The 26,077-nt window shown below is 41.3% G+C and overlaps 2 protein-coding genes across 2 annotated transcripts; both read left to right on the top strand.

Moving 5' to 3' along the window:
- The first annotated feature begins 2,026 nt into the window (after positions 1 to 2,026).
- Positions 2,027 to 8,604, top strand: LOC134405969 (vomeronasal type-2 receptor 26-like). Its single transcript, XM_063137202.1, has 4 exons — positions 2,027 to 2,827; positions 4,940 to 5,161; positions 6,784 to 6,910; positions 7,685 to 8,604. The coding sequence occupies exons 1-4, from the start codon at positions 2,027 to 2,029 to the stop codon at positions 8,602 to 8,604; spliced, it is 2,070 nt and encodes a 689-aa protein (XP_062993272.1).
- A 9,065-nt stretch (positions 8,605 to 17,669) lies between these two features.
- LOC134405968 (vomeronasal type-2 receptor 26-like) lies at positions 17,670 to 24,473 on the top strand. Its single transcript, XM_063137201.1, has 4 exons — positions 17,670 to 18,461; positions 20,253 to 20,474; positions 21,933 to 22,059; positions 23,554 to 24,473. Exons 1-4 carry the CDS (start codon positions 17,670 to 17,672, stop codon positions 24,471 to 24,473), a joined length of 2,061 nt encoding a protein of 686 aa, XP_062993271.1.
- The last annotated feature ends 1,604 nt before the right edge of the window (positions 24,474 to 26,077 follow it).

Genomic DNA, 26,077 nt, shown 5'->3' with positions numbered 1-26,077 from the left:
AATATTAATAAAATGAAGGCTATTTGTCCAAACTGTAGCAAACAGCAGTCCATGTACAATAACCTTAATACAGATCTTTCCATAGTGACCACAATGATCTGGTTGGCATGGGTTTTGTGTTCTGTGCTGTGGGTTGGCTAATGAAGCCATAGCAGACTCAGTGTTTAAGAGTCATGCTGGATCAGACCAAAGGCCCATCTAGTCCTGTATGCTGTTTACACAGGAACCAATCACCTACCTGTGGAAAACCCACAAGAAGGACATGAGGACAACAGCATACTCCTGCTCATGTTCCACACCAACCGGTTTCCCATTTGTAATATGTGGAAATTGTTTACCAGAACAATGATTTCTCATTGTATTTACGATCATATCATCATCCCCACATTGCACATGGGCTGGGTGTTCATGTATGCACACAACTTGAGAGTGAAAAATTGTGGGTTGCATGAGGACACCGAGGGAGGCATTTGAAGACAAGTCATTTGAAGACAAGTTCACTGTAAAAGCTTCTCTCTGTCTACTCATTCTATTTCTAAATGAGTTGCGGATTTAAGTTACATTTTCTGGTGGCAAGCAACGGTCACTGAGTTGTGTCATCAGGATAATGCTCAAAATGATGTCAGTTTCTGGCAGACGTTGATCTACCTGTGTTCTGTTATAGATGAGTTTTGCACTTTCATGAAGGTGTCCACACCTGTTTTTCCATTATTATGATTATGATTCCCTCAAAACATTACTGAGACAATAAATGTGAAGTGCTTTAAGTGCCTGAAATCACAAAACATCTGCTAATTGTTTAAGAGAAATAGTGAAATGAAACATTGCTTCTGACTGTCCCACATCTCAATGTTACTTATAATTGTGAAATTATTTCTGAAAAGTCAAGTGAGATCTATGATTGAAACACTAGAAGTGTTTAGGCACACATTTTCCTCATGTACCAAAAAAACAGGGAAAAAATGCAAAAACTGCTCACCTGAATTATCACATAATGTAAGCAGTAAACTTGTGTCCTTCCTTCCTTCCTTCCTTCCTTCCCTCCTTCCTTCCTTCCTTCCTTCCTTCCTTCCTTCCTTCAAGGGTTATGTTACTTTAGTAACCAGGACCTTAAACACAGAAAACTCCCATGCAGTTTGGCTTAAGCCACCCCTCTTTCTCATTCAGTAATGATTCCCCCCCCCAAAAGTAACGTTTAACATCTATCAAGATCTTTTCCTCTTGTAATGAGAGGTCCCCCTCCCCAATTTTGGAAGGTGACACCTCACCACCATTTTTTTTAAAAAAATGTGCTGAATTTATACAGTGCCAGATGCAATTTTTAAATGAGATAATACTTGCAATTGTGAAAGAAGTGTAAAACTCTATTTGCAGCATGGTGACAAAGTTCTACCAGCATACCTTGGCCTTGGTGTTCGCAGTAAATAAAGTCAACAAGGATCTCAAAATCTTGGCAAATATCACACTTGGTTTCCACATCTATGACAGCTACTACGATGAGAGGATGATATATCAAACAACACTCGATCTGCTTTTTAAATCACAGACCTTTGTCCCCAACTATGCATGTGGCACCCTGAAAAATCTAATGTCTATTATCGGGGGAGTTGCTTCTGATATCTCCTTCCACATGGCGGACATCTTAAGTCTCTACAAGATTCCACAGGTAAGATTTTTTCATGGGGGAGTAGAAATTCATGAATCATAAATATAGCCAAATATATATAAATGGATAACAGGTTCAGAGTGTTAGAAGATCAGAAAACTCAGGGTAGACTCAGGGATATCTAGGAAATTATTGCCCATAACTGATCCCCAGAGACTGCAACCACATTTCAAACGTTAGGTCTTGACATTTAGTACACTACTTTTAACTGATGGTGGATGTTACCTCACCAAATAAATTTACAGTCATACATTCATTCTTAATGTATCTCTATAATATGTGTACATTTCCTTTTAGCTTACATATGGCTCATTTGCCCCTGAAGAGAGTGGGGTAACACAGTTCCCTTCCTTTTATCGCATGGTCACAAATGAAAACCTTCAATATATGGGGATTATTTGGTTACTTCGTCATTTTGGATGGACCTGGGTTGGGCTCCTGGTTGTGGATGATGGCAGTGGAGATCATTTCTTGCAGGTCATGGAATCACTGCTTTCGAAGAACCGAATTTGTTCAGCTTTCATAGAAAGAATCCCAAACCAAGGCCATTTTCATGCCATTGATGAACTTAGTATTAAGGCCCAACGTATTTATCTGCCTTTCATGGATGAGAAAGCTAGAACATGTGTTGTCTATGGAGAAACTATGACTGTTATGTGGCTTATCGCTTTAATTGTTATAGCAGATCCTGAATATAGGGAAAACACATCTGTTGGAAAGGTATGGGTCATGACAGCCCAGATTGATTTTGCAGTAACTGGTATGATACAGGGTTGGGATTTTGAAATATTTGAGGGAACAATTTTCTTTGCTGTTCATTCAAATGAACCTCCAGAGTTCCAGGCATATCTTCAGAATTTGAGATTTTACAGTATACAAGGAGATGGTTTTGTCAAGGACTTCTGGGAGCAGGCATTCAACTGTTCATTTCCAAATCCTAAGGTTCCAGCAAAAGTTGATAACTCATGTACTGGGGAGGAGAAGCTGGATACTCTTCCTGGAGCTGTTTTTGAAATGCGCATGACTGGCCACAGTTACAGTATCTATAATGCCGTCTATGCTGTGGCACATGCTTTACAGACCATGTATTCATCTAGATCCAAACACAGAGCAGTAATGAATGGCAAGAGATTTGAACTTCAAGATCTCCAGCCCTGGCAGGTAATGTCTTCATAATTAAATGGTTTTCTTTTCATGAATATTTCTTGTACAAGTTGCCACAACACCCAACTTTCTCCTATAAAAATAAGTGAATCCAAGCTCTATTCCAACAAGATGAAAGTACTGTTGGCCAGTTGGGTTGCTGAGTGGTCTGTCCAGGGAGGTGCTAATCAACATGTTTTGCCCAGGGGTTCATTCCCTCTAAAGGACACAGCTTCACATTTTGGGGGTGTTCACTGTTTCTGCTCTGTTACTAGAAGTTTAAGCAGCATCAGTGATAGCAGGCGATAGCGTGCTTTCACTCCAGTTCGCCAGAAACTGGTGTACATAGTCATATCACTTCTGATAGTCGAGGTAACGTATTGCCATCATGATGATTTGCACTTATGTCCTGCTTGTGAGTTTCCTGTGGGCAGCTGGTTGTCCACTGGGTGTATAGAATGCTGAATTTGATGGCCCCTTGGTCTGATCCAACACGGCCCTTCTTATGTTCTTAGCCTTTGATAGACTTAGGGCCTTGCTAGACCTACCCGATAATCCGGCCGGGAGTCGGGGCGATGGTGTGCTACAGCTAGTGCACGCCATTGCCCCTTTCCACACGTAAGACGGGACGGGGCAAGGGAAAGCCCCGTCGCATCCGCCATTTTTTTTCAAGTTAAAGGGCCATGTGCGCAGGAGCGCCACCGCCCCACCAGTTAAGATTTTTTTTAAAAAAATAAAGGCCCCCCTGCTTCCCCTGCCCCTGCTTCCCCCCAACATTGCCTGATGCCCCCCCTGCCCGCTCGCTCGCCCGTCCTCCCCCCGTCCGCCAGGCCCGTCCCCGATCTTCTCCCCCACGCTTGCCAGGCCCATGCCCATTCTTCTTCCCGCCCCCACTTGCCAGGCCCGTGCCCATGCCCGCTCTTCTCTGCCCATCCCCAATGCCCGTGCCCGTGCCCGCTCTTCTCCCCCTGCCCCCATCCCCGATGCCCATGCCCATGCCCGCTCTTCTCCCACTGCCCCCCGTCCCCGATGCCCATGCCCATGCCCGCTCTTCTCCCCCCTCTCTCCTGCCGGGTTGGTCTTTCCCCCGGCCCCCATTTCCCCCCCATGATTTCGCCCTGGCCTGATGGGCACAGCAGTCCTATGGAGCGCTGCGCCCAGTCCGTGGCATCTCCCAGCTACTCGCAAGTAAGCGAGCAGCCGGGAAAAGCCATGGAAGTCACTAGAGTTTCTGCAGCCCCGGCCTCAGGCTGGGGCTGCGGAAAAGCCGGTCCATAAGCGAATCCACTTATCCCGGGTGAAGGGAGGTCTTAGCCCGGCCTGACCCCAGAATCCCCTGTGCATCATCTGGATGCACAGGAGGGAGACTGGGCCTCACACAACGCACTAAGGCCTCATCTAGCAACTGCCTTATACTCATTGACTTTGTCTAATCTCTTTCCATCTAAGGGTTAAGTCCTACATATGTCTAGACAGAAAAAAAGGCCTACAACTCTCAGCATTTAATTTCCTCCACTTAATAACATGCATCGGATTGCACTCAAAGAGTACAATATTAGGCAGTTCCCGCCAGGGAAGTTCACTTGATTAATTTTGTTTAGCCTGAAGGTGAAGACCTTTTAACCCCTTCATGTTTTTAATTTCTAATATATATATTCTCTGTTGCTGTGATCATTTTAATTGCTTCATTTTTATGTTCTCTGCTATTGACTGATAAGTCTAACTTTAAGAAATGTTGCCTGAGTTTCCTCATGCCGTTTCCCATTTATGTCAGGTCATTTAGACTCTGTGGCTGAGTCAATAAAATCATATTGATTTTATGTGAGCCACTTGAAGAGTGTGGTGTAAAAATACTTTTAAAAACCATTTAAAATAAAGTACAATATGATCCGATGTAAATTGCCTTGGAAATACTTTAACTAAAGGATATTATTTTTAAAAAACTTATAAAAACAAATTAATTTAATTATGCATCAAACATTAAAATAACACGGTGAGCAATGCATTCTCATGCTGTGTGTTTGCCAGCTGAACTTGGATAAAACTGGATTAGCAGGGAACTGTATGTTTATATTTAGGCATGGAGTCTCAAAAATAGAGAGTTCCCCCTTCCTTTTCCCTTTCAACTAGCTCCACCCATTTCTTCAAGGCATTTCATTTAACAACTCAGCTGGAGAAACAGTGTCCTTTAATGAAAACGGAGAAATGGCAGCTGGATTTGATATAATGAACATGGTTATGTTTCCAAACAAATCTTTCCAAAAAGTGAAAATTGGAAGGTTGGATGCAAGTGAAGGACAAGGATTCTTCATTGCTGATTATATGATTGTGTGGAACAGGCGTTTTAAACAGGTGTGGATTATAAATTGAACTTGTCATGGCAGTGGGGTGGTGGGTGGGGGCAGGTTGGGCTCTATTATTATTATTATTATTATTATTATTATTATTATTATTATTATTATTCATTTATATAGCACCATCAATGTACATGGCTCTGAAATTATTCCTGCACCAAGTTGGTGTCATATTTAAAACAAGGCCTCTTTAGAGAACACACTAGCTAGACCTAAGGTTTATTGTCCCGGGGTCATCCCTGCATGCCCCCAGGATATCCTGTGTGTCATTTACATGAACAGGGATGACCCTGGGACGATCCCGGGACAAATCTTAGGTCTAGCTAAAGCCTAAGCCATGGTTGGGCCACTAACCCATTTGCAGCAAATGTTAGTTAGGGTGTTTAAACCATGGTTATATAGCCACCATATTTAGGAATAGTTCGTATGGCCTAGGGTGACCATATTTGGGAAACCAAAAAAGAGGACACCTAGTGTGTGTGTTGGGAAGCAGCTTTCTGAGTCTTGCAGAAAGTACGTTATTCCCCCGCCACCTTAAAGAACCCGATTGGAGTGGAGGAGGGGAAAGGATTTCATTCTGCATCACCACCATCCACTCCAATTGGGGCCTTTTCTATAATGTCCAGGAATGACCCACTTTCCCCTTTAAGACCTCAATTGGAGCTCGGGGTGGGGGAATGATGTGCCTCAAGAAAGCATGTCATTCCCTCCTGCCATGCTAATGGCAGCCTTAAAGAGGAAGGTGTGTCATTCCAGGACATTATTGAAAATTATAGAAAATCCCCCCTGACACCATGGGAAGAACAAAAACCAGGACAAATCCCGGGAAATCCTGACAGTTGGTCACCCTAGTATGGCCATAATCTTTAGCTCAAAATGCTTAACCACCCTGGCTTAGCATGTCATCTGAACACAGTCATAGAAATATAAAATTGAAGTGCCAATTATCTGCATTTTTCCACATCATTTGAAAACAATTAGATGTGTTTTTTTGAGAACTGGAAAATAGTATTTTTATTTATTTATTTATTTATTTATTTATTTATTTATTTATTTATTTATTACATTTCTATACTGCCCAATAGCCGGAGCTCTCTGGGCGGTTCACAAAAATGTTTACTAGGTCTGGTTAAAGTTTCTTAGGACACTGAAGAAGCCAGATAACTTGGAACTGTGGACGAAAATTGGTCTATGAACTGGATTATTTGCTTTTAGTTCGCCATTCCATTTTGTATGGAATGAAGCACTCAGCTGAGTAGAACAATTCTATTTTTCTGAATTAGCCTGAGACAAGCAATTGACTCCAAAAACGATACAAACAAAATGATATATTGTTTTAACTTGGATCATGGTTTAATTTTTTAACTGTGTATATTTATTGTTTTATACTGTATGTTTTTATCTGTATGCCACTCTGAGATCTTTATGATATAGGGTGGGATATAAATGTTTCAAATAAATAAATAAATAATACCTGGTATGCTCAGGAAAATACTGGTAAAATTCTGAATGCACCAGGTCCTCCATCCATAACTCTCAAATTATCACCTGTTCTTTTTTCCTAAATCCATTGACTTAAAAACAAACAAACAACACAAATCTTTCCCTGCTCATGGACAGGTGTGTCCCCTCTCTGTGTGTACTGCTTCCTGCCAGGCTGGAAAACAGAAAAAAAGTAAGGAAGGGGAAAAATTCTGCTGCTATGATTGCGTTACATGCCCAGAAGGGAAGATTTCATACCAAAAGGGTAGGTGACATGATGCATCCCAGCATACAGCTTTTATACAGCTGATTACTTAGGATGTATTAATTTATTTTGATTTTCATGTATCCTTTTAGCCAGGCAGTGGTCTGTATCACCCTAATGATGATTTCAGGGAAGCAGATCTCTAGAAATGAAATAATGTCAGTATGCATAGATGTATTGTTTTTACCTGTTGACAGAATTGGGAAACGAGAAATTCCAAAAGGTGCCATAAATATCTCAGTCCTGGTTCACATGTACTGCAAAGCCATGGTGTGGTTTGTTGAAATTTGGCTTGCCATTGTGCCTGAATCAATGTGGCTCCACAAAAAGTTTAGAGATGACCTGGAAAAAAAAAGGGGTGGGGACACATATAGGAAGTGGAAGGAAGGCCAGGCTACAAATGTAGAGTACAGATAGATAGCGCAAGTGTAGGAATGGCAAAGGAAAGGTTCACGAATGTTCTTCTATCTGTGAAAGGTGATATAAAAAAATGTACATAATATGATATATGATTTTAAACGAGTTTCAAATGTGTTAAACCCAGTTTAGAAGATAAACATTGAATCCAACTAATACAATTACTGCTGTAATGAGTAACAGGGATAAACTACACCATAGTTTATAGTGCCTTTAACAAGGTCGAATCCACAAAGGGAACTCAGAAGGTAACAGTTAACATGAGCCAATCCCAACCTCAAAGGCAGTAATGGCATTGCCCCTGATGAACATGTACATTTCAAGTGAAATGAAACCTCTTCCCTTTTTCCCACCCAGATACGGATGACTGCTTCAAATGTGGAGATGATCAGTATCCAAACAAGAACCACGATCAATGTATTTCAAAAACTATAATTTTTCTGTCCTATGTAGAAGCTTTAGGGAGTGCTTTAGCCTCAGTTGCTATTTTTTTTGCCCTCAGCACAGCATTGGTGCTGGGAATTTTTATTAAGCACAAAGATACTCCCATAGTCAAAGCCAACAACCGGGACCTCACCTATATTCTCCTCATCTCCCTCCTGCTCTGCTTCCTCTCTTCCTTGCTATTCCTTGGACAACCGGGGAAAGTGACCTGCCTTCTACGACAACCAACTTTTGGCATCATCTTTTCAGTGGCTGTTTCTTCTGTGATGGCTAAGACCATCACGGTGGTTGTGGCTTTCATGGCCACCCATCCTGGGTCCAGCATGAGGAAGTGGGTGGGAAAAAGACTGTCCAACTCCATCGTTCTTTCATGTGCTCTTATCCAAACAGGTATTTGTTGTGTGTGGCTGGCAACCTCTTCCCCATTCCCAGATTTTGACATGCATTCAGTGACTGTAGAGGCCATCGCTGAATGCAACGAAGGGTCTGTCATCATGTTTTATTTTGTTCTGGGCTATATGGGACTTCTGGCCATCATCAGCTTCTCCGTGGCTTTCCTTGCTAGGAAGTTGCCGGACAGTTTTAATGAAGCCAAGTTCATCACCTTCAGCATGCTGGTGTTTTGCAGCGTTTGGTTGTCTTTTGTTCCCACCTACCTGAGCACCAAGGGGAAATACATGGTAGCTGTGGAGATCTTCTCTATCTTAGCCTCAAGTGCTGGGATACTTGGATGTATCTTTCCCCCAAAATGCTATATTATTCTGATTAAGCCTGACTTGAACAACAAAGAGCAGCTAATAAGGAGGAAAAACTACAGAAATCTAAAAATCTGATTACGTTTATTTGTCTTCTGGAAGGGAGGGAGTAGGCCCATTCTATTAGCTGGATCAGGACAGCATTCCTGCCAATCCTGTCCACTGAATTGTTTTGTGTTGTGAACAGCCCAAAGAGCTTGAGCTATTGGAAGGTATGGAAATTAACAAAATAAGTAAATAAATTAAAAATGTGCAAATGAGTGACCCCACTGAGGAGAGCCAGGATCTCTTCTTGATCATCCCAGAGTGCAGGACACAGGATGGTGTGCTCAAGTTCCAGGAAGCCAGATTCTGGCTGGACATCAGGAAAAAAATTCTGACTTTTAGAGTAGTATGACAATAGAACCAATGACCTTGGGAGGTAGTGGGCTCTTCCACATGAGAGGCATTTAAGAGGCAGCTGGACAGCCATCTGTCAGGCATGCTTTAAGGTGGATTCCTGCATTGAGCAGGGGGTTGGATTCAATGGCCTTTTAGGCCCCTTCCAACTCTAGTATTCTAAGATTTTTAAAAGAATTAGTATAAAACGGCATATTCCTGTTTGAGTGATATTAGAGCTGTGCTTTGGAGGGAGAGCTCACAGATCAACTAATTGTTCATTTAAAGTATATTTACTTCTACTTTTCATGTGTCACTGTGTTCCCCTGGCACAGTAATATGTGGCTGTATCTGCAGCTGTCAGGGAGCTCAGCTGGAGATAACATTCACTGTTGCAAAGCATCATCAGAGATAGAGATCCTGTTCTGGAAGGCTGAGCCATACTTAGTATAAAAGCGGGAACTACTGTAGTATCCCCGCTACCTATTCCAGCTCTTTATTTGGTGGCTGGCAAATCCAGCTCCATTAGTAACCAGCACAAAAACCAGTGACATTGCAGGTCAGCCATACAGATTCACTGTGTTTTGATGTTTCTGCATCAGACAACCACATTCCAGAGGGAAACCCTCATTGAAAGAAAACCCAGTGTATTATATGTTCAGTGAATTTTGCAAACTTATGTATTCCACTCCAATAATAAACAAATTTGACCATACTTGATGATCATCCCCCAGGAACTTATTAGTTGTTGTGTAAAAGAAAAGGAAAATAAACATTTTAGCTAAAATCTGGAACTTGTTATTACCTGACCAGTAAAAGACATGGTCCTGAACATATCAAGGTCTTTGGGCAATTAGACATTTGGTCCTTCTTGTATAACCTGACTCTCAAGTTAAACAAACCCTATCATTTTCATAGAAATCCTTCTTTTGTAAAGAAAACTGATGATCATGTCTATGTTTCTGGGTAATTTCCTACTGAAACATTTGCTGACCTGTGATAATTGTTTACACGTGATGGTAACACAACATTTACGTCTGAGACCAGATGTTATTCATCGCTTAAGAAAATATCAAGGTTTATCCTCGCCTCTTACTCACATTCCCTTGAGAAAACTGGAGTTTGCCAGTGACTTCAACTCCAGGATTTAGATTAGTGCAAGTTCATGTCCCCGTTTTCCTTTTGCTGTTTGCCTGCTATGTGGATACTTTAACTATCCGGCACTTTGTGACACCTGAAGCAGAGGGGGCTCTTGGTCAGATATGGGGGGGGGACCCCAATATGTTTGCTATGAAATCCAGCACCAAGGCAGTGCTGAAGAACTAGCAAGCTCCCCATTGAATTATTCAAATAACTATAATCTATTCACCGGGTCAAACCTCCAAAGGCTTTCCCATAAAGTAATAAACAAGCAAGCCTGAAAGTGGTTAGAAATGCATATTTTTTTCCCATTGAGAGCTTGGATTAGGGGCACGGATCTCTCAGATTCATTGCTGACCATTTCCCCTTTTCCATCTAAACACCCAAACTTGAAATTAGAGTGTTTGCAGTCTCAACCAGTACTCAGTATGTATGCTTCCTACACTAAACGAAATGTCATTGATGCCCAAAGTAAGGCAGTTATATTTAGAGGTGTAATAGTGTGGTCCAGTACCATCTAATATAGCCTGTGGATGAAGACAGGAGAGCGTGTCTAGAGAGAAACATTACCATCAGGAAGCTGTGGCTCCTGGACTTTCTGTTTCTTCTGAAACTTATGGTGTGGGAAGGAGATACTATGAAATGCCCCACAAATGAGCCCTTCCCAGTTCCACAGGAGTGGTACTAGCTTGGTGGCCTCCTCATTGGTGGGATGTCTTCTCAGATCACGAATATGTTTAATGAAGTTTCCTTCAGGGAACTCCCTTCTAAGAAGCTGAATAAATTGTCATGGTAAAGAACCAGAGCCTCTCCTCCCACATCTTCTGAACTCAGTCTGATTACAAATAATTGTTCATATGAGTCACAGGATGCTCCAAGAGAGATCACATTGACTTGGCTGAACCCAATCACTTTCTCAGCCTTGTGCATGCTACTTTGGCTGTTTCTACACCTGCCTTTTTCCCTGGGATCATCCCTGTGCATTGAAATGACACACAGGGGATCCTGGGAGCAGGCAGGGAGGGTCCCTAGATTTTCCTGGGATAAACTTTAGGTGTAGAAAGGGCCTTAGACTGTAATAAATTTGTAATAAAGGGCCTTCTTGGTGGCTGCTCCGGTGCTCTGGAACTCTCTTCCTGGGGAAGCTAGGCTGGATCCCTCCTTGATGGGCTTTCGGAAGCAGGCTAAATCTTGTTTGTTCCAGCAGGCCTTTGGAGAATAATCCAGCCCTCCACCTATGTTAATGTCTTATAATTTTGTTGTGTATTTTTTTAACTGTTTATGGTTTTGTTTCCCTCCCCCTCCCATGTATATTTTAAACTTTGTAAGGCTGCCTTGAGGCCCAGCATTGGGCAAAAGGTGGAATACAAATAAATATAATAATAATAATAATAATAATAATAATAATAATAATAATAATTTATTTATATAGCACCATCAATGTACATGGTGCTGTACAGATTACACAGTAAATAGCAAGATCCTGCCGCATAGGCTTACAATCTAATAAGTTGTAGTAAACAATAAAGAGGGAAGGAGAATGCAAACAGGCACAGGGAAGTGTAAACAGGCACTGGGTAGGGTGAAGCTAACAGTATAGAGTCAGAACAAACTCAATATTTGAAGGCTATAGGGAAAAGAAAAGTTTTTAGCTGAGTTTTAAAAGCAGTGATTGAGTTTGTAGTTCTCAAGTGTTCTGGAAGAGCGTTCCAGGCGTAAGGGGCAGCAGAAGAAAAAGGACGAAGCCGTGTAAGGGAAGTGGAGGTCCTTTGGCAGGCGAGAAGCATGGCATCAGAGGAGCTGAGAGCACGAGCGGGGCGATAGTGTGAGATGAGAGAGGAGAGATAGGCGGGAGCTAGACCGTGAAGAGCTTTGAAGGTCAGCAGGAGAAGTTTATATTGGATTCTGGAGTGAATTGGAAGCCAATGAAGAGATTTCAGAAGTGGAGTGACATGGTGAGAGCTCTTTGTTATTTGGAATAATAATAATAATAATAATAATAATAATAATAATAATAATAATAATAATAATTTTATTTCTTACCCACCTCTCTGATCGAGGCGGGGAACAACAATAAATGATAAAATACATAAAACTGAATTCATTGTTAAAAACATCCTTAAAGACATTCTAAAAATGTTCTATGAGAGGTAGGTGAGACTAAGGGCATTTTAAAAAAAACACGAAATTTGACTAAATTCAGATTGTGCAACATCTCTAGAATAGAACCATTATGAGACATATGGGGGTGGTTTAAAAGTAAACATTCAAAAGTCAACACTATCACAATTTGGAAAATATACAGGAATCACTATCAAGTGAATGTGAATATTAAAACGTTTCCATGTGCAAATATTATTTCTAAAGATGGACCTCTATAGTAGGCCTTTAATTATATATTTCCCCAATGTTAAAGACCAACAAACTGAGTGTCAGACAAAACATTTTCCCCAGTTTCTTTTGTTGTCAGTAGCTGATAAAATGCTGTTACAAATAACAGCCTGTTTTACTCCTTGCATAAAATGCTCATGAGGTATGGACAGATACAAGGTATAAAATTAGAAGAGTTTACTTCCAGTCCCATTTGAAAGTATGAATCCTAAGTACATAAACAATACAATACAACGCCTGGAACACTCTTCCAGAACACTTGAGAACTACAAAACAAAATCAATACAAAATCAAAATCTTTGATTTTGAAGATCAGGTTTGTAGTTTGGGGGTACTCTTAGGTCCATCTCTGTTGCTCAAGGTTCAAGTGGTTCACCAGCTACAGCCTCTCCTGGACAGGGATACCTTTGCCATGGTGGTATAGGCTCAATCCTCAAGATTGGATTACTGCAATGTGCTCTATATGGGGCTGCCCTTGAAGCTGCTCCGGAAGCTGGAGCTAGTGCAGAATACTGCAGTTCGGCTACTGTCCAGAGCTGCCTGTTTCCAGCATGTAACTCCTCTGCTGAGGGAACTGCACTGGCTGCCTATTCGCTACCGGGCCAGGTTTAAGGTTCTTGTACTAGTGTACAAAAAACTAAACAACTTGAGACCAGGATGCCTAAGAGAGCACCTTCTCCCCTACCAACCTGCCCAGTCACTGAGGTCATCTGAGGGCATTTCCACGTGGTTCCACATAGACCTATTACCTGATTGGAGTCCACCAGGGGAAGAGCCTTCAGTTTGGTGGCCCCCATCCTATGGAATTCCCTGCCTCTGGAGGTCAGGCAGGCGCCAACATTGTATTCGTTTTGTGCCTCCTGAAAACATGATTGTTGCAGGAAGCCTTTCCTTAATGACCAGCCACGGTTCACGGTTCACTTTTCATTTTGATTTTTTTAAAAAAAACTATTTTAAGTTCTTTTATTATCTTTTTATCTTATCTTATCTTGTACACCACTCTGAAATTTGAAAGGGGAGCAGTATATTTACATTTATATACCACCTCTTTTTCTCCAAGGAACCCAAGGTGGCATACATAATCCTCCTCCTCTCCATTTTATCCTCACAACAACAACCCTGTGAGGTAGGTTTGCATGAGAGTCTGTGACTGGCCCAAAGTCACCCAGTGGATTTCCATGGCTGTGTGGGGACTAGAACCCAGATCTCCCGACTCCCAGTCCAACATTTTAGCCACTATACCACACTGGTATAATATAAATATTGCAAATAAATAACTAAATGTAGGAGTGGGGTTGGGGAGAGCAGTTCAAACCAGGACTGTGGCATTGGGAGGTTATACTCCCCCCCCCCCCCGTGCAGAATTCCTGGTTGGAATCCCCGCCTCCACCCCCATAGGGGGCAAAACATGATGTTACAGGAATCAATAAACTTATTGCCAGCAAAGAGGAAGGAAGGAAGGAAAAGGAAGGAAGGAAGGAAGAATTACTGCTATAATGATCATACTAGAAGCAAAAGAGAAGCAGTTCAAATGGATAATTGCTAGTTTTAGGCCAAAGATGTCGGCAGGGTCTTGCTATTTACTGTTTTACTCTGTACAGCACCATGTACATTGATGGTGCTATATAAATAAATAATAATAATAATAATAATAATAATAATAGTCCCCTATCTCCCACCAGGGCTTTGCTCTCTGACTCATATTTACTCATGGTTACCCCCTTGAAACCATTTTTCACTTGTAGCCTCACAAAGTGGCGGAAGAGGGGAACATGTTTACTTTGGTGCCTCTTGGAGCTCAAACTTTGCAGAGGTAATTATCTCCCCTGCAATTATATGAAGTAAGTTGGAAAGCTATTATAAACCCTCCACTCATGTCACTTAGAACTGGGATGAGGAGCAAGAGGTAGGGCAGGACCTCATCAGGTCGAACTCTTACAATGCCCCTCCCCCCCTTTTCAACTTGTAAATCATTCAAGCCATTTGTTCTTGTTGTTGAAGATGGATGTCAACAGATAATAATATGATAAAGACAACTCTTCCCTTTATGTAGTGTATTGGCAGAGCTGGCTGCCATCTACTGTTGCTTGCTTAGATGAAGCTCATACCAGCAATAAGACTCAGCTTTCCAGAGAAAAGTTCTTGCCTCAAATGGTGATGATGTTGAGGACGCTGCTGCTTCTACTTCCTCTAACGGAATGCAAAGCAGGGAGAAAGACTTGCCCTAAAATTGATCCCCTCCCTGTGCCACATGAATGGTTTCAGCCAGGGGGACTTCTCATTGGTGGGATCTCCTCACAGGTCCTTTTTATCTTCCATGACATTTCCTTCAAGAAACACCCTTCTCAGGAACCAGGCTTTGATCTTCCAATGTAAGGGGTTCTTTCCCCCTCCCCTTCTCATGTCATGGGAACTTTGGCACCATTGAATTTCAAAGGTTGTTAGTCTTACTTTCAGCAGACCCTTTAAAATGAGTGAGGCTTACATTACACTAGCATTGGACACAATATTTTAGCAGGAAATACAATTCTCAAAGAGCATTTGTGTGGAGCACGTTGTTGTTATTGCTACTACTACCACCAGTAGTACTATTATTATTACATAAGAGCCCTTCTATAGTTTATCGTAGAGGTGGTAAAAACGTTGGATTTCATCCCAACATTATAATCCCTTAGTCTTATAAATATTAATAGAATGAAGGCTATTTGTTCAAATTGTAGCAAACAGCAGTCCCTGTGCAATGGCCTTAATACAGATCATTCCATATGATGGTTGTTGTTCATTAAAGAAAGAAAGAGTTGTCTGCTGGGTGTTCGCTAATGGAGCCATAGCAGACTCAGTGTTTAAGAGTCATGCTGGATCAGACCAAAGACCCATCTAGTCCTGCATTCTGTTTACACAGGAATCAATCATCTACCTGTGGGAAACCCACAAGAAGGACATCAGGGCAACAGTACCATCCTTCTCATGTTCCACACCAACTGGTTCTCCAACTGTAATATGCGGAAATTGATTTCCGGAACAATGTTTTTTTTTCCATTGTAGTTATGATCATATTGTCATCCCCACATTGCAAATTGGCTGGGTGTGCATGCATGCCCACAACTTGAGTGTGAAAGATTGTGGGTTGCATGAGGACACCGAAGGAATGCATTGCTGAGGCATTTGAACACAAGTTCACTGTAACAGCTTCTCTCTCCCTCTCCTCATTTTATTCCTAAATGAGTTGTGAATTGAGTTACATTTTCTGGTGGCAAGCAATGGTCACTGTGCTGGGTAGGGTGACCATATGAAAAGGAGGACAGGGCTCCTGTATCTTTAACAGTTGCATAGAAAAGGGAATTTGAGCAGATGTCATTTGTATATATGGAGAACCTGGTGAAATTCCCTCTTCATCACAACAGTTAAAGGTGCAGGAGCTATACTAAAGAGACCAGATTTAAAAGAGGGCAGGGCACCTGCAGCTTTAACTGGTGTGATGAAGAGGAAATTTCACCAGGTTCCCCATATATACAAATGACACTTGCTGAAATTTCGTTTTCAATGCAACTGTTAAAGATACAGGAGCCCTTTCCTCCTTTTCATATGGTCACCCTAGTGTTGGGTCATCAGAATAATAATAACAATAATATAATATAATATTTCTTTATTTCTTACCCACCTCTCCCTTTGGATCGAGGCGAGGAACAACATTAGAACAGGAATCAATACATCTTAAATAATGCTCAAAATGATGTCAGTTTCTGGCAGACGTTGATCTACCTGTGTTATCTCATTCTGTTATAGATGATTTTTGCACTTCCATGAGGGGGTCTGCACCTGTTTTCCCATTATTATGATATGATTCCCTCAAAACATTACTGTGAAAATAAATGTGAAGTGCTTCAAGTACCTGAAACCACAATACATTTGCTAATTATTAAAGAGAAGTGGTGAAATGAAACATTTCTTCTGACTGTCCAACACCTCAATATTACTTATAATTGTGGAATTGTTTCTGAAAAGTCAAGTGACACTAAAAGAGTTTAGGCATTTCATTTTCCTAAAAAAATGAAACAAAAAACCAAATGCACAAAAAAACAAAAAAACAAACAACCCAGAAATAAAATTCCAAAACTGCTCACCTGAATTATCACATAATGTAAGCAGTAAACGTGTTCTTCCTTCCTTCAAGAGTTAAATTCCTTTAGAAACAAGGACCCAAAACACAGAAAACTCCCATGCTGTTTTGCTGAATGAGAAACACATATTTCTCATTCAGTCATGATCTTTTTTTTTTAAAAAAAAAGAATGCTTAACATCTATCAAGATCTTTTTCTCCTGTAATGAGAAGTCCCGCTCCCCAATTTTGGAAGGTGACACTTCACCATCATTTTTTTAAAAATGTGCTGACTTTATATGGTGCCACATGCAATTTTTAAATGAGATAATAATTACAGTGATTGTAAAAAAAAAAAAAAAAATCAATTGTGAAAGAAGTGTAAAACTCTATTTGCAGCATGGTGACAAAGTTCTACCAGCATGCCTTGGCCTTGGTGTTTGCAGTAAATAAAGTCAATGAGGATCCCAAAATCTTGTCAAATATCACACTTGGTTTCCACATCTATGACAGCTACTACGATGAGAGGATGATATATCGAACGACACTCGATCTGCTTTTTAAATCCCAGACCTTTGTCCCCAACTATGCATGTGGCACCCAGAAAAATCTAATGTCTATTATCGGGGGAGTTGCTTCTGATATCTCCTTCCACATGGCAGACATCTTAAGTCTCTATAAGATTCCACAAGTAAGATCTTTACATGGGGGAGTAGAAATTCATGAATCATAAATATAGCTCACTCTCTCTTGATATTCTAGGAATGACTATATGGTTTACTAAGGAGGAGAGATATGACTGAGTGGAAAACAAGCCAAATGGATAACGGGTTCAGAGTGTTAGAAGATCAGAGAACTCAGGGTAGACTCAGGGATATCTAGGAAATTATTGCCCTTAACTGTTCCCCAGAGACTGCATCCACATTTCAATCATTAGGTCTTGACATTTAGTACACTACTTTTAACTGATGGTGGATTTTACCTCACCAAATTTAAAAAGGAACTCACACAAATATGCAGTCGTATATTCATTCTTCACGTATCTCTAAAATATGTATAAATTTCCTTTTAGCTTACATATGGCTCATTTGCCCCTGAAGAGAGTGGAGTAACACAGTTCCCTTCCTTTTATCGCATGGTCACAAATGAAAACCTTCAATATATGGGGATTATTTGGTTACTTCGTCATTTTGGATGGACCTGGGTTGGGCTTCTTGTTGTGGATGATGACAGTGGAGATAATTTCTTGCAGGTCATGGAGCCATTGCTTTCAAAGAACCGAATTTGTTCAGCTTTCATAGAAAGAATCCCAAACCAAGGCCATTTTCATGATGAACTTACTATTAAGGCCCAACGTATTTATCTGCCACTCATGGATGAGAAAGCTAGAACATGTGTTGTCTATGGAGAAACTATGACTGTTATGTGGCTTACCACACTTATTTTTATAGCAGAGCTGGAATATAAGGAAAACACATCTGTTGGAAAAGTATGGGTCATGACAGCCCAGATTGATTTTGTAGTAACTAGTATGATACGGAGTTGGGATTTTGAAATATTTGAGGGCACTATTTTGTTTGCTGTTCATTCAAATGAACCTCCAGAGTTTCAAGAATATCTTCAGAATTTGAGATTTTACAGTAAACGAGGAAATGGTTTTGTCAAGGACTTCTGGGAGCAGGCATTCAGCTGTTCATTTCCAAATCCTAAGGTACCATTGGAAGTTGATAACTCATGTACTGGGGAGGAGAAGCTGGACACTCTTCCTGGAGCTGTTTTTCAAATGCACATGACTGGCCACAGCTACAGTATTTATAATGCCATCTATGCTGTTTCACATGCTTTACAGACCATGTATTCATCTAGATCCAAACACAGAGTAATTAAGGGCAAGAGATTTGGACTTCAAGATCTCCAGCCCTGGCAGGTAATGTCTTCATAATTAAATGGTTTTCTTTTCATGGATATTTCTCGTAGAAACTGGCAGAACATTCAACTTTCTCCTGTAAAAAAAAGTGAATCGAAGCTCAATTCCAACACGATGGAAGTACTGTTGGTCAGTTGGGTTGCTGGGTGGTTTCCCCAGGGAAGTGATGATCAACATGTTTTGCTTAGGGCTTCATTCCCTCTAAAGGACCTTTGTCCCATTTGGTGGGTGCTCATTGATACAGCTCTCTTACTAGTGGTGTAAGCAGCATCAGTGCTATATTGCATATTTCTCCTTCTAGAATGGGTGCTTGAGTTATAACTGCATTACTCCTATATAAATAAAAAGGAGGCCAATGTCCATAGCTTTCATAATAATATGAAAAAAACACTGAACAATCAAAACAGTTCTTTAGCTGCAGAGGAATCCCATAATCATGGGATGAAGGCCATGGCATGCACCCAGAAAGTGGTGTACATAGTCATATCACCTCTAACAGTAGAGGTAACGTATAGCCGTCATGATGATTACCACTCATGTCCTGCTTGTGCGTTTCCCGTAGGCAGCTGGTTGGCTACTGGGTTTATAGAATGCTGAATTTGATGCCCCCCTGGAGCTTTTGTTTTGTTTTTAGGCACTGATAGACATATCCTCTTTGGGTTTGTCTAATCTCTTTCCAAAGTCATCAAAGGGTTCAATCCTAGGTATGCCTAGACAGAAAAAACACACACCTAGAACTCTCAGCATTTAATTCCCCCCCTTAATAACATGCATAGGATTGCACTTAATTAGGGTGTCCATATGAAAAGGAGGACAGGCTCCTGTGTCTTTATCAGTTGTATTGAAAATGGAATTTCAGCAGCTGTCATTTGTATATATGGGGAACCTGGTGAAATTTCCTCTTCATCACAACAGTTAAAGCTGCAGGTGCCCTTTAAATCTGGTCACTTTAGTATTGCTCCTGCAGCTTTAACTGTTGTGATGAGAGAGAATTTCACCAGGTTCTCCATACATACAAATCAAATTCCCTTTTCTATGCAGCTGTTAAAGATACAGGAGCCCTGTCCTCCTTTTCATATCTAACTTAATTAGAGTGCAATATTGGGCACTTTCCTCCCAGGGAGGTTCACCTGGTTATTTTCATTTAGCATACAGGTGAAGACCTTTTAACCCACAGAGGGTTTTGATTTCTGATCTCTCTCCCTCCCTCCCTCTCCCTCTCCCTCTCCCTCTCCCCCTCCCCCCTGTTGCTCTGATCATTTTTAGGGCTTCATTTTTAATCTTTTCTTCTGTTGACTGATTATTCCAACTTTAAGAAATCTTGCCTGACTTTGCAAGTTTTCCTTTTTCCTCCTCATCCTTTTTTTCAATTTATATCATGCCATTTAGACTCTATGCTTAAGGAGATGTTCAGTCTTGTGTGTTATTGATCTTATGTGAGTCATTTGAACAGTGTGTGGTAAAAGTATTTTTTTTTAATGTTTAAAATAAAGTAAAATATGATCCAATGTGAATTGCCTTGGAAATATTTAACTGAAATGTTGTAAGTTAACTCAAATTAATGTAAGTATGCATCAAACATTAAAACACAGAGTGAGACTTTTTTTGAGATTAAAAGAAAACAGAATATTTAAATTGTGTATATTCTACTACTGCAAATTAAATACATTTTCATGCTGGGCGTGTCATTTGAACCTGGATATAGCTAGATTACCAGGGAACTGTATTTTTATATATAGGCATGGAGTCTCCAAAATATTGAGTTGCCTCTTCCTTTCCTCTTTCAACTAGCTTCACCCATTTCTTCAAAGCATTTCCTTTAACAACTCCGTTGGAGAAACAGTGTCTTTTAATGGAAATAGAGAAATGGCAGCTGGACTTGATATAACAAACATGGCTATGTTTCCAAACAAATCTCTCCATAAAGTGAAAATTGGAAGGTTTGATCCCAGTGAAGGACAAAAAGTCACCATTAACAATGATAGGATTGTGTGGAACAGGCGCCTTAAAATGGTATGGATTATAAGTGGAAGTTGTCATGGGATGGGGGTGGGTTAGAATTCCTGCATCAAGTTATGGTCACATTCAAAACAAAAGGCCTGTTCAGACAACACACTAAACCATGGATAGACTGCTAACCCTTTTGGAGTAAATTGTTAGTGAGGATGTTTAAATTGTGGTTATGTAGCCACCATGGTTAAGAATGTTTCACACCACATGAAAAGTCATGGTTCACATGAGACACATAGGCCGTTGCTAGACGAGGGTTTAGCCCGGTGCGAGGTCCAGGCTCCCTGCTGTGCGTGCAGATGACGCACAGAGGATCCTGGAGTCAAGCTGGGCTAAACCCTCCCTTGACCCGGGATAACTGGATCCGCTTGCGGCTGAGCCCGGGGCTGCTGAAGGTCTAGCTAGTTCCGTGGCTTTTCCTGGCTGCTCACTTACTCGTGAGTAGCTGGAAGAAGTCGCGCACTGGGCAGGAGCGCTTGGCCCATCGGGCTGGGGTGTGTGTGGAGGGGGCATCGGATATGGTGAGCGGGTGGGTGGACATGGTGAGCGAGGGGGGTGGACATGGTGGGCGAGTGAGCGAGCGAGGGTCGAGCAGGCGAGCGGGGGGGCGAGTGGGCGAGCAAGCGGGGGGGCGAGGGGGTGAGCGGGTGGGTGGGTGGGTGGCATCAGACATTGTGGGGGAAAATCAGGGGCAGGGGGAGCGGGGAAGCCCCCCTTTTTTAAAAAACCCTACCTTTTCATTGGTGCGCTCCTGCGCACATGGCCCCTTTAACTTGTTTTTAAAAATGGCCAATGCGATAGGACTTTCCTTTCCCTGTCGCGTCTGACATCTAGCTAGGGGTGACGGCCCGTGCTAGCTGCAGTGTGGCCTTGCCCCGACTCTCCACAGAATTATCAGGTAGGTCTAGCACGGCCCTAAGCCATAAAGTTTAGCTCAAAATGCTTAATGACCATGGTTTAGTAAGTCATCTGAACATGGTCATAGAAATATACAATCAAAGTGTCAATTATCTGTATTTTTCACTACATTTGAAAACACTAAGAGATTTTTTTATAAAAGTAGAAAAGAGAAAATGGTTACTAGGTCTTGTTAAAATTTCCTAAGACTGTAGGATCCAGATAACTTGTAACTGTGCAGCAAAACTGGGCTATAAACTTAACTATGTACCTATGCCTGGCAACTCCTGTTTCTATGGAACAAAGAACTCAACTGTTCTATTTCATTTAATTGATCACTAAATTCTCCTCAGACAAGCAATTGATTCCAAAAAAAAAAAAAAAAGGGGGGGGAAGATGCCTGGTATACTTAGGGAAATATTGGTAGAATTCTGAATGCACCTTGTCCTCTATCAATAAATCTCAAATTATCACCTGTTCTTTTCCTTAAATCCACTGACTTAAAAACAAACAAAACAACAAACACAAAAATCTGTCCCGAATTCTTTCCCTGTTTATGAACAGGTGCGTCCCCTCTCTGTGTGTACTGACTCCTGCCAGGCTGGAAAACAGAAAAAAAGTAAGGAAGGGGAAAAATTCTGCTGCTATGATTGTGTTGCATGCCCAGAAGGGAAGATTTCATACCAAAAGGGTAGGTGACATGATACATGGGTGATATATTCCAGCATATAGCACTAATACATATGATCATTTAGGATCCGTTAGTTTATTCAACACAGTTTAGGCCTCATCTTGAGTACTGCATCCAGTTCTGGGCACCACAATTCAAGAAGGATGCAGACAAGCTGGAGCGTGTTCAGAGGAGGGCAACTAGAACGATCAGGGGTCTGGAAACAAAGCCCTATGAGGAGATACTGAAAGAACTGGGCATGTTTAGCCTGGAGAAGCGAAGACTGAGGGGAGACATGATAGCACTCTTCAAATACTTGAAAGGTTGTCACACAGAGGAGGGCCAGGATCTCTTCTCGATCATCCCTGACTGCAGGATGTGGAATAATGGGCTCAAGTTACAGGAAGCCAGATTCTGGCTGGACATCAGGAAAAACTTCCTGACTATTAGAGCAGTATGATATTGAAACCAATAACCCAGGGAGGTTGTGGGCTCTCCCACACTAGAGGCATTCAGGAGGGCAGTTGGACAGCCATCTATCAGGTATGCTTTAAGATGGATTCCTGCATTAAGCAGAGGGTTGTACTTGAAGCCTTATAGGCCCCTTCCATATGGAAAGAAGGACAGGGCTCCTGTATCTTCAATAGAGAAAAGGGAATTTCTACAGATGTCATTTGGATGCCATCTCGTCACACAACATTTAAAGCTTCAGGATTCCTCCCCTCTTTAGCTAGACTGACCAGATACTTTAACTGTTGTGATGGAGAGGGAAGTTCACCTGCTGAAATTCCATTTTCTATGCCAGGAGCCCTGTCCTCCTTTCCATGTGGTCACCCTATTTTTGTGACAATAAAAATAGGGTGACCACACATTGCATTGTTATCCAGCTTTCAGCTCTGTATGCAGAAGTCATTACATGTACCCTCTCCCCTTGTACTAGTGCTTGCCATGGTGCTTCAAGTACTTCCCCTGCCACTCTTGGAATACAGTTCAAAAATCAGTCCATGCAAAATTCTGAAACTACATAAATGCAGCAAAAGCTTGAAAAAAATCACAGTTCAGAGATTCTCAAAGGAAAGGTTCATGAAAGTGTTTCTCTCTGTGAAAGGTGATGTAAAGGAATGGGGGGAAGTACATAAATATGCTTTATGATTTTAAATGAGCTCAAATGTGTTAAACCCAGTTTAGAAGATGAACATTGAAGCCAACTATGCGGCAGGGTCTTGCTATTTACTGTTTTACTCTGTACAGCACCATGTACATTGATGGTGCTATGTAAATAAATAAATAAATAAATAATAATAATAATAATAATACATTACTGCTATAATGAGTAACAGGAATAAACTGCAGCATAGATCTACAGTGCCTTTAACAAGGTCGAATCCACAAAGGGAACTCAGGAGGTAACAGTCAACATGAGCCAATCCAAACCTCAAAGGCAGTAATGACATTGCCCCTGATGAAGATGTACATTTCAAGTGAAATGAAACCTCTTCCCTTTTTCCCACCCAGATATGGATGACTGTGTCAAATGTGAAGATGATCAATATCCAAACAAGAACCACAATCAATGTATTACAAAAACTATAATTTTTCTATCCTATGAAGAAGCTTTAGGTACTGCTTTAGCCTCAGTTGCTATTTTTTTTGCCCTCAGCACAGCATTGGTGCTGGGAATTTTTATTAAGCACAAAGATACTCCCATAGTCAAAGCCAACAACCGGGACCTCACCTATATTCTCCTCATCTCCCTCCTGCTCTGCTTCCTCTCTTCCTTGCTATTCCTTGGACAACCGGGGAAAGTGACCTGCCTTCTACGACAACCAACTTTTGGCATCATCTTCTCGGTGGCTGTTTCTTCTGTGATGGCTAAGACCATCACAGTGGTTGTGGCTTTCATGGCCACCCATCCTGGGTCCAGCATGAGGAAGTGGGTGGGAAAAAGACTGTCCAACTCCATCGTTGTATCATGCGCTCTTATCCAAACAGGTATTTGTTGTGTGTGGCTGGCAACCTCTTCCCCATTCCCAGATTTTGACATGCATTCAGTGACTGTAGAGGCCATAGCTGAATGCAACGAAGGGTCTGTCATCATGTTTTATTTTGTTCTGGGCTATATGGGACTTCTGGCCATCATCAGCTTCTCCGTGGCTTTCCTTGCTAGGAAGTTGCCGGACAGTTTTAATGAAGCCAAGTTCATCACCTTCAGCATGCTGGTGTTTTGCAGCGTTTGGTTGTCTTTTGTTCCCACCTACCTGAGCACCAAGGGGAAATACATGGTAGCTGTGGAGATCTTCTCTATCTTAGCCTCAAGTGCTGGGATACTAGGATGTATCTTTCCCCCCAAATGCTATATTATTCTGATGAGGCCTGACTTGAACAACAAAAAGCAGCTAACAAGGAGGAAAAACTACAGAAATCTAAAAATCTGATGACGTATATTTGTCTTCTAGAAAGGAGATGGTAGTCATATCAGGACTACATTCCTGCCAATCCAGCCCATTGAATTGTTTTGTGTTGTGAACACTCCAAAGAGCTTGGGCTATTGGAAGTTATAGAAATTAATAAAATAAATAAATAAGTAAATTTAAAATGTGCAAAAGAGTAATCACACTCTCTTGAAAGGTTGCCACACAGAGGAGGGCCAGGATCCCTTTTTTGATCCTCCCAGAGTGCAGGACATGGCAAGTTTCAGGGAGCTGGATTCTGGCTGGACATCAGGGAAAAAATCCTGACTGTTGGAGCAGTATGACAAAGGAACCAATGAGGTTGTGGGCTCTCCCACACTAGAGGCCTTCAAGAGGCAGCTGGACACCCATCTGTCAGGGATGCTTTAAGGTGGATTTCTGCATTGAGCAGGGGGTTAGACTCAATTGTCTTATAAGCCCCTTTCAACTCTATGATTCTATGATTCTTAAAAGAATTAGATGGAAGGACAATAGAGGAATGGCTACTGAAGATGTTTGAGCTAGCCGAGATGGCAAAACTCATGGCAATAATGAGAGAAAAATCGACTTTAAGATTCATAACTGAATGGGAACCTTTTTAAATTTTATGAAGGGAAGAGAAAAAGATGACTTTTATATCTGTGGATTCAACCAATAATGTAGGAAATGTTAAAATAGAAATTAGAGATTTGAATTAGACAGTGATAGAGTAAGAAAATAACAACAACAACATTGTTACATATTTTGGCTGGGGAGAATATTGGAAGAACATTTTATTTTATTTTTTGGTTTTTTGTTCTGTTTTGTTTTTTGTTCGGTAGTGTCTTTATTTATTGGTGTTTGGAAATAATAAAATGATTAAACTGAAAAATATATATCAAGGTTATCCTCGCCTCTTACTCACATTCCCTTGAGAAAACTGGAGTTTGCCAGTGACTTTGTCTCCAGGATTTAGTTTAGTGCAAGTTCATGTCTCCAGTGAAGTTGTCTCTATGTTTTCCTGGTGGTGTGTGTTTGTTATTGGGATATTTTAACCATCTGGCACTTCGGGACACATGAAGCAGAGGGGGCTCTTTGTCAGATGCAGGGGGGGGGGGGAACCATAATACGTTTGCTATGAAAACAGGCACCAAGGCAGTGCTGAAGAACTAGCAAGCTCCCCACTGAATTATTCAAATAACTATAATATATTCACAGGGTCAAACCTCGAAAGGGTTTTCCCATAAAGTAATAAACAAGCAAGCCTGAAAGTGGTTAGAAATGCATATTTTTTTTCCATTGGATTAGGGGCACGGATCTCTCAGATTTATTGCTGACCATTTCCCCTTTTCCATCTAAACACCCAAACTTGAAATTAAAGTGTTTGCAGTCTCAACTAGTATGCAATGTGTACACTTCCTACACCATACTAAATGCCATTGATGCCCAAAGTAAGGCAGGTACATTTAGAGGTATGGTGTAGTCCAGTACCATCTAATACAGTCTGTGGATGAAGACAGGAGAGTGTGTCTAATTACCATAGCCTCTCCTCCCACATCTTCTGAACTCAATCTGATTACAAATAATGGTTCATATGAGACCCAGGATGC

Source organism: Elgaria multicarinata, chromosome 11, assembly GCF_023053635.1.
Source record: "Elgaria multicarinata webbii isolate HBS135686 ecotype San Diego chromosome 11, rElgMul1.1.pri, whole genome shotgun sequence".
NCBI lineage: Eukaryota > Metazoa > Chordata > Lepidosauria > Squamata > Anguidae > Elgaria > Elgaria multicarinata.
Note: the sequence above shows the minus strand (reverse complement) of the source record. Positions and strands in the feature narration are given on the sequence as shown.